Source organism: Salmo salar, chromosome ssa12 (genome assembly GCF_905237065.1).
Source record: "Salmo salar chromosome ssa12, Ssal_v3.1, whole genome shotgun sequence".
NCBI classification, from domain to species: Eukaryota; Metazoa; Chordata; class Actinopteri; order Salmoniformes; family Salmonidae; genus Salmo; species Salmo salar.
In genome coordinates, this window is record NC_059453.1 from 92,829,744 (window position 1) to 92,846,262 (window position 16,519).

The window sequence follows — 16,519 nt, forward strand, 5'->3', positions numbered from 1 at the left end:
AACCCAGATGGTAGCAAAAACTAACTAGCAGAAATTGTTAACAAGTTAGAAATGATTTAAACACATTTTGCTGTAGGCTACTATTTACTAGTTAACAAAAAAATCATGTATGTCATATAAAATATATTCACCCCACCCAGTATTGTAATCAAAACTTACCAGAAAGCATGTAGTGCTTGGCTCAGACAGTGTAGTAGTGTGGGCTCAATAGCATCTCATTAGTGTGCAAGATCTTGAGAATCAGCTGTACATGTGATGGAAGAGTGCACTGCACGCGTGATGGAAGAGTGCACTGCACGCGTGATGGAAGAGTGCACTGCACACGTGATGGAAGAGTGCACTGTGCATGCAGAGGGTTGCAATTCCATTGAATTGGGGATAGTTTAATCAAAATATGCCACAATACCTAGAATCGCCTTATGTGTATCCCACAAAAAAGGTTCAGTGTTATTAGTGTCACGGGTGTCGTATCGATTGGATCAAAACGCAGCGGGAACGTGTAAACTCATCTTCTTATTTTATTAAAGAGGGAAAACAAAAGAAACACGTATGCAAAAATAACAAACGACACTAAACAGTCCCGTCAGGTGCACGAACACAAAACAGGAAACAACTACCCACAAATCCCATAGAAAAAACACCCCTTTTAAATAGGACCTTCAATTAGAAGCAACGAGGAGCAGCTGCTTCCAATTGAAGGTCAACCCAATAAACACCACATAGAAATAGACATACTAGAACTAACATAGAAATAGACTAACAAGAACATAGCCCAACAAACCCCGAAACACTCTAAACAAACACCTCGTGCCACGCCCTGACCAAACTACAATAACAAACAACCTCTTTTACTGGTCAGGACGTGACAGTACCCCCCCCCAAAGGTGCAGACCCCGGAAGCACCTCACACAAAAAATAATAATAATAAAAAAAATAAAAAAATAAACCTAACTAAAGGGAGGGAAGGGAGGGTGGCCACCGTCACCGACAGTTCTTGTGCTACACCTCCCCTCCCCAACCTCCTACTACGGAGGTGGCTCAGGCTCCGGCCTTACTCCCCAACCTAACCTGTCCACCCGCTCTAAATGCTTATTATATTTTACCCCTCCCGAAGTCTCTGGACTAAGGTGCATCGCTGAAGACCTCGGGCTGATGCGCGTCGCTGGAGACCTCGGACTGGAGGGCGACTCTGGCTGCGCCGGTTCCGGACTGGAGGGCGACTCTGGCTGCGCCGGTTCCGGACTGGAGGGCGACTCTGGCTGCGCCGGTTCCGGACTGGAGGGCGACTCTGGCTGCGCCGGTTCCGGACTGGAGGGCTGTCTCTGTCGGTTCCGGACTGTGGGCTGTCTCTGTCGGTTCCGGACTGTGGGCCGTCTCTGTCGGTTCCGGACTGTGGACTGTCTCTGTTGGTTCCGACTGGGGACTCTGGCTGCGCCGGTTCCGGACGGGCGACTCTGCTCGGGTTCGGACTGGAGGGCTGTCTCTGTCGGTTCCGGACTGTGGGCTGTCTCTGTCGGTTCCGGACTGTGGGCCGTCTCTGTCGGTTCCGGACTGTGGACTGTCTCTGTTGGTTCCGGACTGTGGGCCGTCTCTGCTGGTTCCGGACTGTGGGCCGTCTCTGCTGGTTCCGGACTGTGGGCCGTCTCTGCTGGTTCCGGACTGTAGGCCGTCTCTGCTGGTTCCGGACTGTGGGCCGTTTCTGCAGGCTCCGAACTGTGGGCCATCTCTAGACGGGGCACTGTCACCGGAAGCTCTGGACGGGGCATTGTTGCCGGACACTGGACGGGGCACTGTTGCCGGACACTCTGGACGGGGCACTGTTGCCGGACACTCTGGACGGGGCACTGTTGTCGGACACTCTGGACGGGGCACTTTTGTCGGACACTCTGGACGGGGCACTGTTGCCGGAAGCTCTGGACGGGGACTGCGCACTGAAGGCCTGATGCGTGGGGCTGGCTAAGGAGGCGCCAGACTAGGGACACGCACCACAGGGCTAGTGCGAGGAGCAGGAGCAGGACGAGCTGGACTGGGCTGACGCACTGGAGGCCTGGTGCGGGGTGCTGGCTTTGGAGGCGCCAGACTAGAGACACGCACCTCAGGGCTAGTGCGAGGAGCAGGAACTGGATACACCGGGCCATGAGTAGGCACTGGAGGTCTGGAGCGCACCTCCTGCACAACCCGTCCTGGCTGGATGGTAATAGTAGCCCTGCACGAGCGGAGTGCTGGCACAGGGCGAACTGGGCTGTGCAGAGGCCTGATGGTTGCCGTGCGTAGAGCAGGCATAGGGTAGCCTGGGCCTAGGAGGCGCACTGGTGGCCAGATGTGCTGCGCAGGCATCCTCCTTCCAGGCACCGGACTGTGCGTGCGCATGGGCGAGATCGTGCGCACTCTTCTGATCCGCTGCTCCCCATAATAAGCACGGGGAGTTGGTTCAGGTCTACTGCCTGCCCTAGCCAATCTCCCCGTGTGCCCCCCCCAAAAGATTTCTTGGGGCTGCCTCTCAGACTTCCTTGCTAGCCGTGTCCCAGCATAGCGTTCTCTGTCCTCTTCAGCCTTCCTCCATGGTGACTCACCCGCCAGTATCTCCTCTCTCCTGGCTGCCTCCACCTGTTCCCATGGGAGGCAATCCCTTCCGGCCAGGATCTCTTCCCACGTGTAGGATCCCTTGCCGTCCAGGATGTCCTCCCATGTCCAGTCCTCTTTACAGCTCTGCTGCCGCTCCTTCCTCCGCTGCTTGGTCCGTTTGTGGTGGGTAGTTCTGTCACGGGTGTCGTAGGGATTGGACCAAAACACAGCGGGAACGTGTAAACTCATCTTCTTATTTTATTAAAGAAGGAAAACAAAATAAACACGTATGCAAAAATAATAAACGACACTAAACAGTCCCGTCAGGTGCACGAACACAAAACAGGAAACAACTACCCACAAATCCCATAGAAAAAACACCCCTCTTAAATAGGACCTTCAATTAGAAGCAACGGTGAGCAGCTGCTTCCAATTGAAGGTCAACCCAATAAACACCACATAGAAATAGACATACTAGAACTAACATAAAAATAGACTAACAAGAACATAGCCCAACAAACCTGGAAACACTCTAAGCAAACACCCCCTGCCACGCCCTGACCAAACTACAATAACAAACAACCTCTTTTACTGGTCAGGACGTGACAATAAGCAAACTTTTTTGATGAATTTAAGCAAAATTCCCAAAATTCCAGTGCTTAACTTCCCATGGAAAATTGCCTGAAAGGTTCCGGAAATTTACCGGAAAGTTTCGGACTCTTTGCAACCCTAGTCCTATGAATGGTTATGTATCTGTCTCCCAGTTTCCCATCCAGTCTAAGTTGTATTTATCTCTGCTATATCTGTAGAACAAGTCTGTGGTGAACTTGATGTTTGCGGCCTACAGTGGAGATGTATCAGCCCTCAGAAGGTAAAAGAACCATCATCTAGGAGGTTATATGTAGAGACCAACCTGGTTATTTAATTAATGCAAAGTAAATGTATTGTTCGTTTTACTACTTGTCACGTGCTGTAGATGGCACTCTCTCCTAGCAAGAAATCCTTCACAGTAAACCTCTTGGAAATGAGGAATAATATGTAGAATATTGCTCCTCTCGTCTCCTATCCTGTCCTCTCAGGTTTGCTCTGTCATCGATGGATATGGAGCTGAAAGACTATGACTCTAGGACAGCTCTACACGTGGCTGCCGCAGAGGGTGAGCTACAATCCATTGGTGGCTCCTAATTGCTATTATGTCTTATAATGCATCATAGTGATGTTACCGTATTTAAAATGTAATAAAATGTATGCACTCTACTGTAAGTCGCTCTGGATAAGAGCGTCTGCTAAATGACTAAAATGTAAAAATGTTACACCTACCTAGTTGTTATGACAGCTTTTAGCAAGTGTTATAATGCGCTACAAGTGTATCATAAGGCATTATGTGTGTGTGTTACCCCTAAGATACATAGTGTTTTGTCCTCAGGTCATGTGGATGTGGTACGGTTCCTAACAGACACCTGCAAAGTGAACCCCTTTGTGAAAGATAGGTACTGTAGCATTCATTCATCCACCCCTCATTAATTCATCCACCCCTCCATTAATTCATCCACCCCTCATTCATTCATCCACCCCTCCATTCATTCATCCACCCCTCTATTCATTCATCCACCCCTCTATTCATTCATCCACCCCTCATTCATTCATCCACTCCTCCATTAATTCATCCACCCCTCTATTCATTCATCCACCCCTCTATTCATTCATCCACCCCTCAATTAATTCATCCACTCCTCCATTCATTCATCCACTCCTCCATTAATTAATCCACCCCTCTATACATTTATCCACCCCTCTATTCATTCATCCACCCGTCATTCATTCATCCACTCCTCCATTGATTCATCCACCCCTCATTCATTCATCCACCCCTCCATTCATTCATCCACCCCTCATTCATTCATCCACCCCTCCATTCATTCATCCACTCCTCCATTCATTCATCCACTCCTCCATTCATTCATCCACCCCTCATTCATTCATCCACTCCTCCATTAATTCATCCACCCCTCTATTCATTTATCCACCCCTCTATTCATTCATCCACCCCTCATTCATTCATCCACTCATCCATTGATTCATCCACCCCTCATTCATTCATCCACCCCTCCATTCATTCATCCACCCCTCATTCATTCATCCACCCCTGCATTCATTCATCCACCCCTCCATTCATTCATCCACTCCTCCATTCATTCATCCACCCCTCCATTCATTCATCCACTCCTCCATGCATTCATTCACCCCTGCATTCATTCATCCACCCCTCCATTCATTCATCCACCCCTCCATTCATTCATCCACTCCTCCATTCATCCATCCAGCTATATCATTCTCTGTTGACTTAGCCTCCAACCTACAGTCGTGGCCAAAAGTTTTGAGAATGACACAAATATTAATTTCCACAAAGTTTGCTGCTTCAGTGTCTTTAAATCAAATCAAATCAAATTTATTTTTATATAGCCCTTCGTACATCAGCTGATATTCTCAAAGTGCTGTACAGAAACCCAGCCTAAAACCCCAAACAGCAAGCAAAGCATGTGAAAGAAGCACGGTGGCTAGGAAAAACTCCCTAGGAAAAACTCCCTAGAAAGGCCAAAAACCTAGGAAGAAACCTAGAGAGGAACCAGGCTATGAGGGGTGGCCAGTCCTCTTCTGGCTGTGCAGGGTGGATATTATAACAGAACATGGTCAAGATGTTAAAATGTTAAAATGTTCATAAATGACCAGCATGGTCAAATAATAATAATCATAGTAGTTGTCGAGGGTGCAACAAGCACGTCCGGTGAACAGGTCAGGGTTCCATAGCCGCAGGCAGAACAGTTGAAACTGGAGCAGCAGCACGGCCAGGTGGACTGGGGACAGCAAGGAGTCATCATACCAGGTAGTCCTGAGGCATGGTCCTAGGGCTCAGGTCCTCCGAGAGAAAGACAGAAAGAGAGAAAGAGAGAATTAGAGAGAGCATATTTAAATACACACAGGACACCGGATAAGACAAGAGAAATACTCCAGATGTAACAGACTGACCCTAGCCCCCCGACACATAAACTACTGCAGCATAAATACTGGAGGCTGAGACAGGAGGGATCAGAAGACACTGTGGCCCCATCCGATGATACCCCGGACAGGGCCAAACAGGCAGGATATAACCCCACCCACTTTGCCAAAGCACAGCCCCCACACCACTAGAGGGATGTCTCCAACCACCAACTTACCGTCCTAAGACAAGGCCGAGTATAGCCCACAACGATCTCCGCCATGGCACAACCCAAGGGGGGGGCGCCAACCCAGACAGGAAGACCACGTCAGTGACTCAACCCACTCAAGTGACGCACCCCCCGCATGGACGGCATGGAAGAACACCAGTAGGCCAGTGACTCAGCCCCTGTAAAAGGGTTAGAGGCAGAGAATCCCAGTGGAAAGAGGGGAACCGGCAAGGCAGAGACAGCAAGGGCGGTTCGTTGCTCCAGCCTTTCCGTTCACCTTCACACTCCTGGGCCAGACTATACTTAATCATAGGACCTACTGAAGAGATAAGTCTTCAGTAAAGACTTAAAGGTTGAGACTGAGTCTGCGTCTCTCACATTGGTAGGCAGACCATTCCATAAAAATGGAGCTCTATAGGAGAAAGCCCTACCTCCAGCCGTTTGCTTAGAAATTCTAGGGACAATTAGGAGGCCTGCGTCTTGTGACCGTAGCGTACGTGTAGGTATGTACGGCAGGACCAAATCGGAAAGATAGGTAGGAGCAAGCCCATGTAATGCTTTGTAGGTTAGCAGTAAAACCTTGAAATCAGCCCTTGCCTTAACAGGAAGCCAGTGTAGGGAGGCTAGCACTGGAGTAATATGATCAAATTTTTTGGTTCTAGTCAGGATTCTAGCAGCCGTATTTAGCACTAACTGAAGTTTATTTAGTGCTTTATCCGGGTAGCCGGAAAGTAGAGCATTGCAGTAGTCCAGCCTAGAAGTAACGAAAGCATGGATTAATTTTTCTGCGTCATTTTTGGACAGAAAATTTCTGATTTTTGCAATGTTACGTAGATGGAAAAAAGCTGTCCTTGAAACAGTCTTGATATGTTCTTCAAAAGAGAGATCAGGGTCCAGAGTAACGCCGAGGTCCTTCACAGTTTTATTTGAGACGACTGTACAACCATCCAGATTAATTGTCAGATTCAACAGAAGATCTCTTTGTTTCTTGGGACCTAGAACAAGCATCTCTGTTTTGTCCGAGTTTAAAAGTAGAAAGTTTGCAGCCATCCACTTCTTTATGTCTGAAACACAGGCTTCTAGCGAGGGCAATTTTGGGGCTTCACCATGTTTCATTGAAATGTACAGCTGTGTGTCGTCCACATAGCAGTGAAATTTAACATTATGTTTTCGAATGACATCCCCAAGAGGTAAAATATATAGTGAAAACAATAGTGGTCCTAAAACGGAACCTTGAGGAACACCGACATTTACAATTGATTTGTCAGAGGACAAACCATTCACAGAGACAAACTGATATCTTTCCAACAGATAAGATCTAAACCAGGCCAGAACTTGTCCATGTAGACCAATTTGGGTTTCCAATCTCTCCAAAAGAATGTGGTGATCGATGGTATCAAAAGCGGCACTAAGATCTAGGAGCACGAGGACAGATGCAGAGCATCGGTCTGACGTCATTAAAAGGTCATTTACCACCTTCACAAGTGCAGTCTCAGTGCTATGATGGGGTCTAAAACCAGACTGAAGCGTTTCGTATACATTGTTTGTCTTCAGGAAGGCAGTGAGTTGCTGTGCAACAGCTTTTTCAAAAATTTTTGAGAGGAATGGAAGATTCGATATAGGCCGATAGTTTTTATAATTTCTGGATCAAGATTCGGCTTTTTCAAGAGAGGCTTTATTACTGCCACTTTTAGTGAGCTTGGTACACATCCGGTGGATAGAGAGCCGTTTATTATGTTCAACATAGGAGGGCCAAGCACAGGAAGCAGCTCTTTCAGTAGTTTAGTTGGAATAGGGTCCAGTATGCAGCTTGAGGGTTTGGAGGCCATGATTATTTTCATCATTGCGTCAAGAGATATAGTACTAAAACACTTTAGTATCTCCCTTGATCCTAGGTCCTGGCAGAGTTGTGTAGACTCAGGACAATGGAGCTTTGGAGGAATACCCAGATTTAAAGAGGAGTCTGTAATTTGCTTTCTAATGATCATGATCTTTTCCTCAAAGAAGTTCATAAATGTATTACTGCTGAAGTGAAAGCCATCCTCCATTTGCGAAGGCTGCTTTTTAGTTAGCTTTGCGACAGTATCAAAAATAAATTTCGGATTGTTCTTATTTTCCTCAATTAAGTTGGAAAAATAGGATGATCGAGCAGCAGTGAGGGCTCTTCGATACTGCACGGTACTGTCTTTCCAAGCTAGTCGGAAGACTTCGAGTTTGGTGTGGCGCCATTTCCGTTCCAATTTTCTGGAAGCTTGCTTCAGAGCTCGTGTATTTTCTGTATACCAGGGAGCTAGTTTCTTATGACAGATGTTTTTAGTTTTTAGGGGTGCTACTGCATCTAGGGTATTGCGCAAGGTTAAATTGAGTTCCTCGGTTAGGTGGTTAACTGATTTTTGTCCTCTGACGTCCTTGGGTAGGCAGAGGCAGTCTGGAAGGGCATCAAGGAATCTTTGGGTTGTCTGAGAATTTATAGCACGACTTTTAATGCTCCTTGGTTGGGGTCTGAGCAGATTATTTGTTGCAATTGCAAACGTAATAAAATGGTGGTCCGATAGTCCAGGATTATGAGGAAAAACATTTAGATCCACAACATTTATTCCATGGGACAAAACTAGGTCCAGAGTATGACTGTGGCAGTGAGTAGGTCCAGAGACATGTTGGACAAAACCCACTGAGTCGATGATGGCTCCGAAAGCCTTTTGGAGTGGGTCTGTGGACTTTTCCATGTGAATGTTAAAGTCACCAAAAATTTGAATATTATCTGCTATGACTACAAGATCCGATAGGAATTCAGGGAACTCAGTGAGGAACACTGCATATGGCCCAGGAGGCCTGTAAACAGTAGCTATAAAAAGTGAGTGAGTAGGCTGCATAGATTTCATGACTAGAAGCTCAAAAGACGAAAACGTCATTGTTTTTTTTTTGTAAATTGAAATTTGCTATCGTAAATGTTAGCAACACCTCCGCCTTTGCCGGATGCACGGGGGGTATGGTCACTAGTGTAACCAGGGGGTGAGGCCTCATTTAACACAGTAAATTCATCAGGCTTAAGCCCTGTTTCAGTCAGGCCAATCACATCAAGATTATTATCAGTGATTAGTTCATTGACTATAACTGCCTTGGAAGTGAGCGATTTAACATTAAGTAACCCAATTTTGAGATGTGAGGTATCACAATCTCTTTCAATAATGGCAGGAATGGAGGAGGTCTTTATACTAGTGAGATTGCTAAAGCGAACACCGCCATTTTTTATTTTGCCCAACCTAGATCGAGGCACAGACACGGTCTCAATGGGGAAAGCTGAGCTGACTACGCTGACTGTGCTAGTGGCAGACTCCACTAAGCTGGCAGGCTGGCTAACAGCCTGCTGCCTGGCCTGCACCCTATTTCATTGTGGAGCTAGATATTTTTGTCAGATGTTACTATGGAATACTGAAGTATAATTACAAACATTTCCTAAGTGTCAAAGGCTTTTATTGACAATTACATGAAGTTGATGCAAAGAGTCAATATTTGCAGTGTTGACCCTTCTTTTTCAAGACCTCTGTAATCCGCCCTGGCATGCTGTTAATTAACTTCTGGGCAACATCCTGAATGATGGCAGCCCATTCTTGCATAATCAATGCTTGGAGTTTGTCAGAATTTGTGGGTTTTTGTTTGTCCACCCACCTCTTGAGGATTGACCACAAGTTCTCAATGGGATTAAGGTCTGGGGAGTTTCCTGGCCATGGACCCAAAATATCTATGTTTTGTTCCCCGAGCCACTTAGTTATCACTTTTGCCTCATGGCAAGGTGCTCCATCATGCTGAAAAAGGCATTGTTCATCACCAAACTATTCCCGAATGGTTGGGAGAAGTTGCTCTCGGAGGATGTGATTCTTTATTCATGGCTGTGTTCTTAGGCAAAATTGTGAGTGAGCCCACTCCCTTGGCTGAGAAACAACCCCACGCATGAATGGTCTCTGATGCTTTACTGTTGGCATGACACAGGACTGATGGTAGCGCTCACCTTGTCTTCTCCGGACAAGCTTTTTTCCGGATGCCCCAAACAATCGGAAAGGGGATTCATCAGAGAAAATGACTTCACCCCAGACCTCAACAGTCCAATCCCTGTACCTTTTGCAGAATATCAGTCTGTCCCTGATGTTTTTCCTGGAGAGAAGTGGCTTCTTTGCTGCCCTTCTTGACACCAGGCCATCCTCCAAAAGTCTTTGCCTCACTGCGTGCAGATGCACTCCCACCTGCCTGCTGCCATTCCTGAGCAAGCTCTGTAATGGTGGTGCCCCGATCCCGTAGCTGAATAAACTTTAGGAGACGGTCCTGGCGCTTTCTGGACTTTCTTGGGCGCCCTGAAGCCTTCTTCACAACAATTGAACCGCTCTCCTTGAAGTTCTTGATAATCCAATAAATGGTTGATTTAGGTGCAATCTTACTGGCAGCAATATCCTTGCCTGTGAAGCCCTTTTTGTGCAAAGCAATGATGACGGCACGTGTTTCCTTGCAGGTAACCATGGTTGACAGAGGAAGAACAATGATTCCAAGCACCACCCTCCTTTTGAAGCTTCCAGTCTGTTATTCGAATTCAATCAGCATGACAGCGTGATCTCCAGCCTTGTCCTCGTCAACACTCACACCTGTGTTAACGAGAGAATCACTGACATCATGTCAGCTGGTCCTTTTGTGGCAGGGCTGAAATGCAGTGGAAATGTTTTTTGGGGGGATTCAGTTCATTTGCATGGCAAAGAGGGACTTTGCAATTAATTGCAATTCATCTGATCACTCTTCATAACATTCTGCAGTATATGCAAATTGCCATCATACAAACTGAGGCAGCAGACTTTGAAAATTAATATTTGTGTCACTCTCAAAACCTTTGGCCTCGACTGTACAGTAACAACATCTCTTAGCTGCTGTGCTATCTAGACTCACTATATATCCCCAGCCTCATGCCTTATTTCTCCATCTCATTCTGTCCTCTGTGGCTGTTATCTTTACTCAAAGGTTAGTGCATTGAGTAACATCTGACATTGTTCTGTCTCATCTCTACCACCTCCCTCCAGGTGGAGCAGCATTCCCCTGGATGATGCCCTGCAGTTTGGCCACGGTGCCGTGGTGAATGTCTTACAGGAGTACCAGGTGGCCTGCCAGGAACAGGACAGACTACCAGTGGCTGAGATCATACCCATCCCTCCCAAACTAGAGACTGTAGAAGGCATGGTCTGAACAGGGACCGTATGGATCAAGCTCCCCCATTAGGAGTGCTGATCTACCATCAATTTTGCGTAATGAAATAGATAATTATAGACATTGAGTACCTGATCCTAGATCAGCACAACTACTTGATAAATCATTAGGCCCCAAACGGAAGAAAACGTTCTGAAACATGGAGGGACTTCAAGTCCAATAACAAACACTCATATTAGTTTTCAGTTGCAAATGGTAGTGTCCGAAGTGGCACTCTATTTTTTTAGGCCTTTAGTGCATTCATTTTGGTTAGTAGTGTGTATAAGTAATAGGGATGCCATTAGGGATGCAACCCTACATGCTTAGAAAAGGTGTCTAGAACCTAAAAGGGTTCTTCGGATGTCCCTATTAGAGAACCCTTTGAAGAACCCTTTTTGGTTCCAAGTAGAACTCTTTTGGGGTTCCATGTAGAACCCTTTGCACAGAGTGTTCTACAAGGCACCCAAAAGGGTTCTACTTGGAACCCAAAAGGGTTCTACTTGGAACCCAAAAGGGTTCTACTTGGAACCAAAAAGGGTTCTACTTGGAACCAAAAAGGGTTCTACTTGGAACCAAATATTTTTTTACCTGGAACCAAAAATAACCCTTATGGAACCCTTTTTTCTATGAGTGTATTGTTATTCCTTCCACCTTGTCTCTCTGACATCTCTTGAGTCCCTGGGTGTGTCCCAATAATATCTCCTTCCTCCTGAAGTGTACACTTGTTCACTACGTCCCACAAATCTAAAAGCATTGGATTGGTGGAGGCTATTGTTACTTCCACAATAGCAATTTTGCCAGCTACGTTATTGGACGGTATACACACTATACTAGTAAGCCTAGTTGGACAAGGCTGAATATGCACATGATCAAAGTTAGAAGGAGCCTAAATATTAGTTATTTAGTGGGAAATGCATTGATTAAAATATGACTAAAACTACACAAAAATGATCCAGTTTTAGTCGACTGATAGTTTCTAAAAGGATGAAATGGCAAAAATTGGACTAAGACTAAAAGCTATTTTAGTCAAAACACAAAAAATTAAAATAAAAAAATGAACACTGCTGGTTACCAGTCTGTGTGCCATCAAGGCTTAACACGTTTGGCACGACCAGGAGTGGACATGATAGCACAAACACATCTGGGACCAGGCTACATATTAACAGGCGAGTTGTGTGTTTTCTTTAGCGAGTGGGCCTTTTTGCTAATTAACAACACACAGCTGGCCTGTCAAGAAACAGCTTTGTCGTTCTCGTCTGTGCACTTGGTGTTTATGTGTATGCTGCATCAGAGAGTGCCTTTGGCTTTGCGGTTTACCGGTGAAGATTAGCACGTTGTTGATACATTAGCTGACGTTGTGCTACAAGGGCGCAACAGACAGACACTTAATAAGATCCAGTAATAATGAAGGGTTCTCAGATATCACGGTGTCTGTTGTTTCAGTAATAATGAAGGGTTCAGATATCACGGTGTCTGTTGTTTCAGTAATAATGGAGTTCAGATATCATGGTGTCTGTTGTTTCAGTAATAATGAAGTTCAGATATCATGGTGTCTGTTGTTTCAGTAATAATGAAGGGGTTCAGATATCACGGTGTCTGTTGTTTCAGTAATAATGGAGTTCAGATATCATGGTGTCTGTTGTTTCAGTAATAATGAAGGGGTTCAGATATCACGGTGTCTGTTGTTTCAGTAATAATGGAGGGGTTCAGATATCACGGTGTCTGTTGTTTCAGTAATAATGGAGTTCAGATATCACGGTGTCTGTTGTTTCAGTAATAATGAAGGGGTTCAGATATCATGGTGTCTGTTGTTTCAGTAATAATGGAGGGGTTCAGATATCACGGTGTCTGTTGTTTCAGTAATAATGAAGGGGTTCAGATATCACGGTGTCTGTTGTTTCAGTAATAATGGAGTTCAGATATCACGGTGTCTGTTGTTTCAGTAATAATGAAGGGGTTCAGATATCACGGTGTCTGTTGTTTCAGTAATAATGGAGGGTTCTCAGATATCACGGTGTCTGTTGTTTCAGTAATAATGAAGTTCAGATATCACGGTGTCTGTTGTTTCAGTAATAATGGAGTTCAGATATCACGGTGTCTGTTGTTTCAGTAATAATGAAGGGTTCTCAGATATCACGGTGTCTGTTGTTTCAGTAATAATGAAGTTCAGATATCACGGTGTCTGTTGTTTCAGTAATAATGGTGTTCAGATATCACGGTGTCTGTTCTTTCAGTAATAATGGTGTTCAGATATCACGGTGTCTGTTGTTTCAGTAATAATGGAGTTCAGATATCACGGTGTCTGTTGTTTCAGTCATGTCTTTGGCTTCATTGAGTACCTGGGGCTCAGTTCCAAAATCCGAACTAACATATAACTTATTAACATACAGTATAACTTAGAGTGAAGCAATGTGTTGGGCATGCATTCTAAGTGGTGTGCTAGAATGGACATTGGGGACGTAACTGGGTTTTATTATATTCAGTTACTTATTTCTAAAAGTATGTGCCTTACTTTCTTTACCTTTATACCTTTTGTAGTTTATTAGAAATCAACTGTACGTCCATGGATGTTATACATGGATCAATAAATGTAGTTTGTCAACAAATGTGGACTGTTGAAACAGAGATATGAGAGAAACTGTGACGTACAGCATGTCTCTGACGTGAAATCGAGCACGTCTGCAAACATTGAATTAGACTTTGTCTAAATACTGTATTTCTCAAACGTAAATAAGAAAGTGTATTTCCTAATACCTGATTATTTTATTGTGGGTATTCTTTAGCAACACTGTGTGTGTGTTTTAACTTGTTCTTCACCTGAATTCATCACCATTTTTATGTCGTGGTTATTAAAATGTATGCAATATGAAAGAGATTATCTATTAAACATTTTCATGTTTTCACCCCCATGGGTAATGTTATGGAAATATATATAAGGGGATTTCCTATGTAGGGAAAAATATACTTGTTGACAATGAAATTTGTTTTCAATAGATCTCAGACTTTGTGTTTTGATACAGATGTTTATTTTCATTCAGTATACAGTAGGACATTTAGCAGATGGAGAGGTGGAGATGTTGAGTTCTGAGGCGACGTGACCAGGCCAGTGGCCAGCTCTGTTCACCGTTGTCTTGGTCTCATTGCCACATTTCCAAGTCTTGTGTTATTGTGTTGGAATAAATATGAGAAAGCCAGAAATCGAGGTCCCTGCTGTATATGACTGTTCTCAACCTCAATCTATGATCTCTAGGAGGAAAAGAACTACAGTTAGCTGTATAAGCGTTTCTAAGTGCCAGTCGGTGGATTGTGACTTATTGAGCGTTGTATTTTAAGTTTACGAATCATACTGCATATTTTGGAATTCTACGAGTTCACATTTACACAATATTGGCACTTATCTGCTAAGGAAAACAGTGGCCATGGGAGCTATGGTTCCTCCCTGATCTACAGTACATATCATATACAGTGTGTTTCGGAAAGTATTCAAACCCCTTGACCTTTTCCACATTATTCTGAAATGGATCAAATATTGTTTTTACATTCAGCAATCTACACACAATACCCCATAATGACAAAGCAAAACCAGTTATCATTTTTTTTTGGCAAAAAAAAAAAAATGTAATCAAATAGAAATATGACATTTATTTTACTATTTAGACCATTTACTCAGTACTTTGTTGAAGCACCTTTGGCAGCGATTACAGCCTCGAGTCTTCTTGGGTATGACGCTACAAGCTTCGGCACACCTGTATTTGGGGAGTTTCTCCCATTCTTCTCTGCAGATCCTCTCAAGCTCTATCAGGTTGGATGGGGAGCGTTGCTGCACAGCTACTTTCAGGTCTCTCCACAGATGTTTGACCGCGTTCAAGTCTGGGCTCTGGCTGGGCCACTCAAGGACATTCACAGACTTGTCCCGAAGCCACTCCTGTGTTGTCTAGGCTGTGTGCTTAGGGTCGTTGTCCTGATGGAAGGTGAACCTTCACCCCAGTCTGAGGTCCTGAGCGCATTGGAGCAGGTTTTCATCGATCTCTCTGTACTTTTCTCCGTTCATCTTTCCCTCAATTCTGACTAGTTTCCCAGTCCCTGTCGCTAAAAAAACATCCCCACAGCATGATGCTGCCACCACCATGCTTCATCATAGAGATGGTGCCAGGTTTCTTCCAGACGTGACACCAAAGAGTTCAATCTTAGTTTCATCAGACCAGAGAATCTTGTTTCTCATGGTCTGACAAATCAAATAGCCCTTCGTACATCAGCTGATATTCTCAAAGTGCTGTACAGAAACCCAGCCTAAAACCCCAAACAGCAAGCAAAGCATGTGAAAGAAGCACGGTGGCTAGGAAAAACTCCCTAGGAAAAACTCCCTAGAAAGGCCAAAAACCTAGGAAGAAACCTAGAGAGGAACCAGGCTATGAGGGGTGGCCAGTCCTCTTCTGGCTGTGCAGGGTGGATATTATAACAGAACATGGTCAAAATGTTAAAATGTTAAAATGTTCATAAATGACCAGCATGGTCAAATAATAATAATCATAGTAGTTGTCGAGGGTGCAACAAGCACGTCCGGTGAACAGGTCAGGGTTCCATAGCCGCAGGCAGAACAGTTGAAACTGGAGCAGCAGCACGGCCAGGTGGACTGGGGACAGCAAGGAGTCATCATACCAGGTAGTCCTGAGGCATGGTCCTAGGGCTCAGGTCCTCCGAGAGAAAGACAAAGAGAGAAAGAGAGAATTAGAGAGAGCATATTTAAATACACACAGGACACCGGATAAGACAAGAGAAATACTCCAGATGTAACAGACTGACCCTAGCCCCCCGACACATAAACTACTGCAGCATAAATACTGGAGGCTGAGACAGGAGGGATCAGAAGACACTGTGGCCCCATCCGATGATACCCCGGACAGGGCCAAACAGGCAGGATATAACCCCACCCACTTTGCCAAAGCACAGCCCCCACACCACTAGAGGGATGTCTCCAACCACCAACTTACCGTCCTAAGACAAGGCCGAGTATAGCCCACAACGATCTCCGCCATGGCACAACCCAAGGGGGGGGGGCGCCAACCCAGACAGGAAGACCACGTCAGTGACTCAACCCACTCAAGTGACGCACCCCTCCCATGGACGGCATGGAAGAACACCAGTAGGCCAGTGACTCAGCCTCTGTAAAAGGGTTAGAGGCAGAGAATCCCAGTGGAAAGAGGGGAACCGGCAAGGCAGAGACAGCAAGGGCGGTTCGTTGCTCCAGCCTTTCCGTTCACCTTCACACTCCTGGGCCAGACTATACTTAATCATAGGACCTACTGAAGAGATAAGTCTTCAGTAAAGACTTAAAGGTTGAGACTGAGTCTGCGTCTCTCACATTGGTAGGCAGACCATTCCATAAAAATGGAGCTCTATAGGAGAAAGCCCTACCTCCAGCCGTTTGCTTAGAAATTCTAGGGACAATTAGGAGGCCTGCGTCTTGTGACCGTAGCGTACGTGTAGGTATGTACGGCAGGACCAAATCGGAAAGATAGGTAGGA

General features: G+C 45.2%; 1 protein-coding gene and 1 long non-coding RNA gene across 3 annotated transcripts in view; one reads left to right on the forward strand and one right to left on the reverse strand.

Moving 5' to 3' along the window:
- The window catches only part of LOC106566158 (glutaminase liver isoform, mitochondrial), a 47,870-nt gene extending 33,678 nt beyond the window's left edge, over window positions 1–14,192 (forward strand). For both annotated transcript variants that reach the window (XM_045691953.1, XM_045691954.1), the window contains exons 15-18: window positions 3,375–3,436; window positions 3,645–3,721; window positions 3,992–4,055; window positions 10,832–14,192. In XM_045691953.1, the coding sequence (XP_045547909.1) occupies window positions 3,375–3,436; window positions 3,645–3,721; window positions 3,992–4,055; window positions 10,832–10,994 (366 nt within the window). In that variant the 3' untranslated portion in view covers window positions 10,995–14,192. The remainder of the gene's footprint in view (window positions 1–3,374; window positions 3,437–3,644; window positions 3,722–3,991; window positions 4,056–10,831) is intronic.
- LOC123725575 (uncharacterized) lies at window positions 14,002–14,722 on the reverse strand. The gene is made up of 2 exons (XR_006758107.1): window positions 14,681–14,722; window positions 14,002–14,240 (listed from the first exon to the last, which is right to left on the reverse strand). It is a non-coding gene; the product is annotated as an uncharacterized lncRNA (long non-coding RNA).
- Window positions 14,723–16,519: the final 1,797 nt, after the last annotated feature.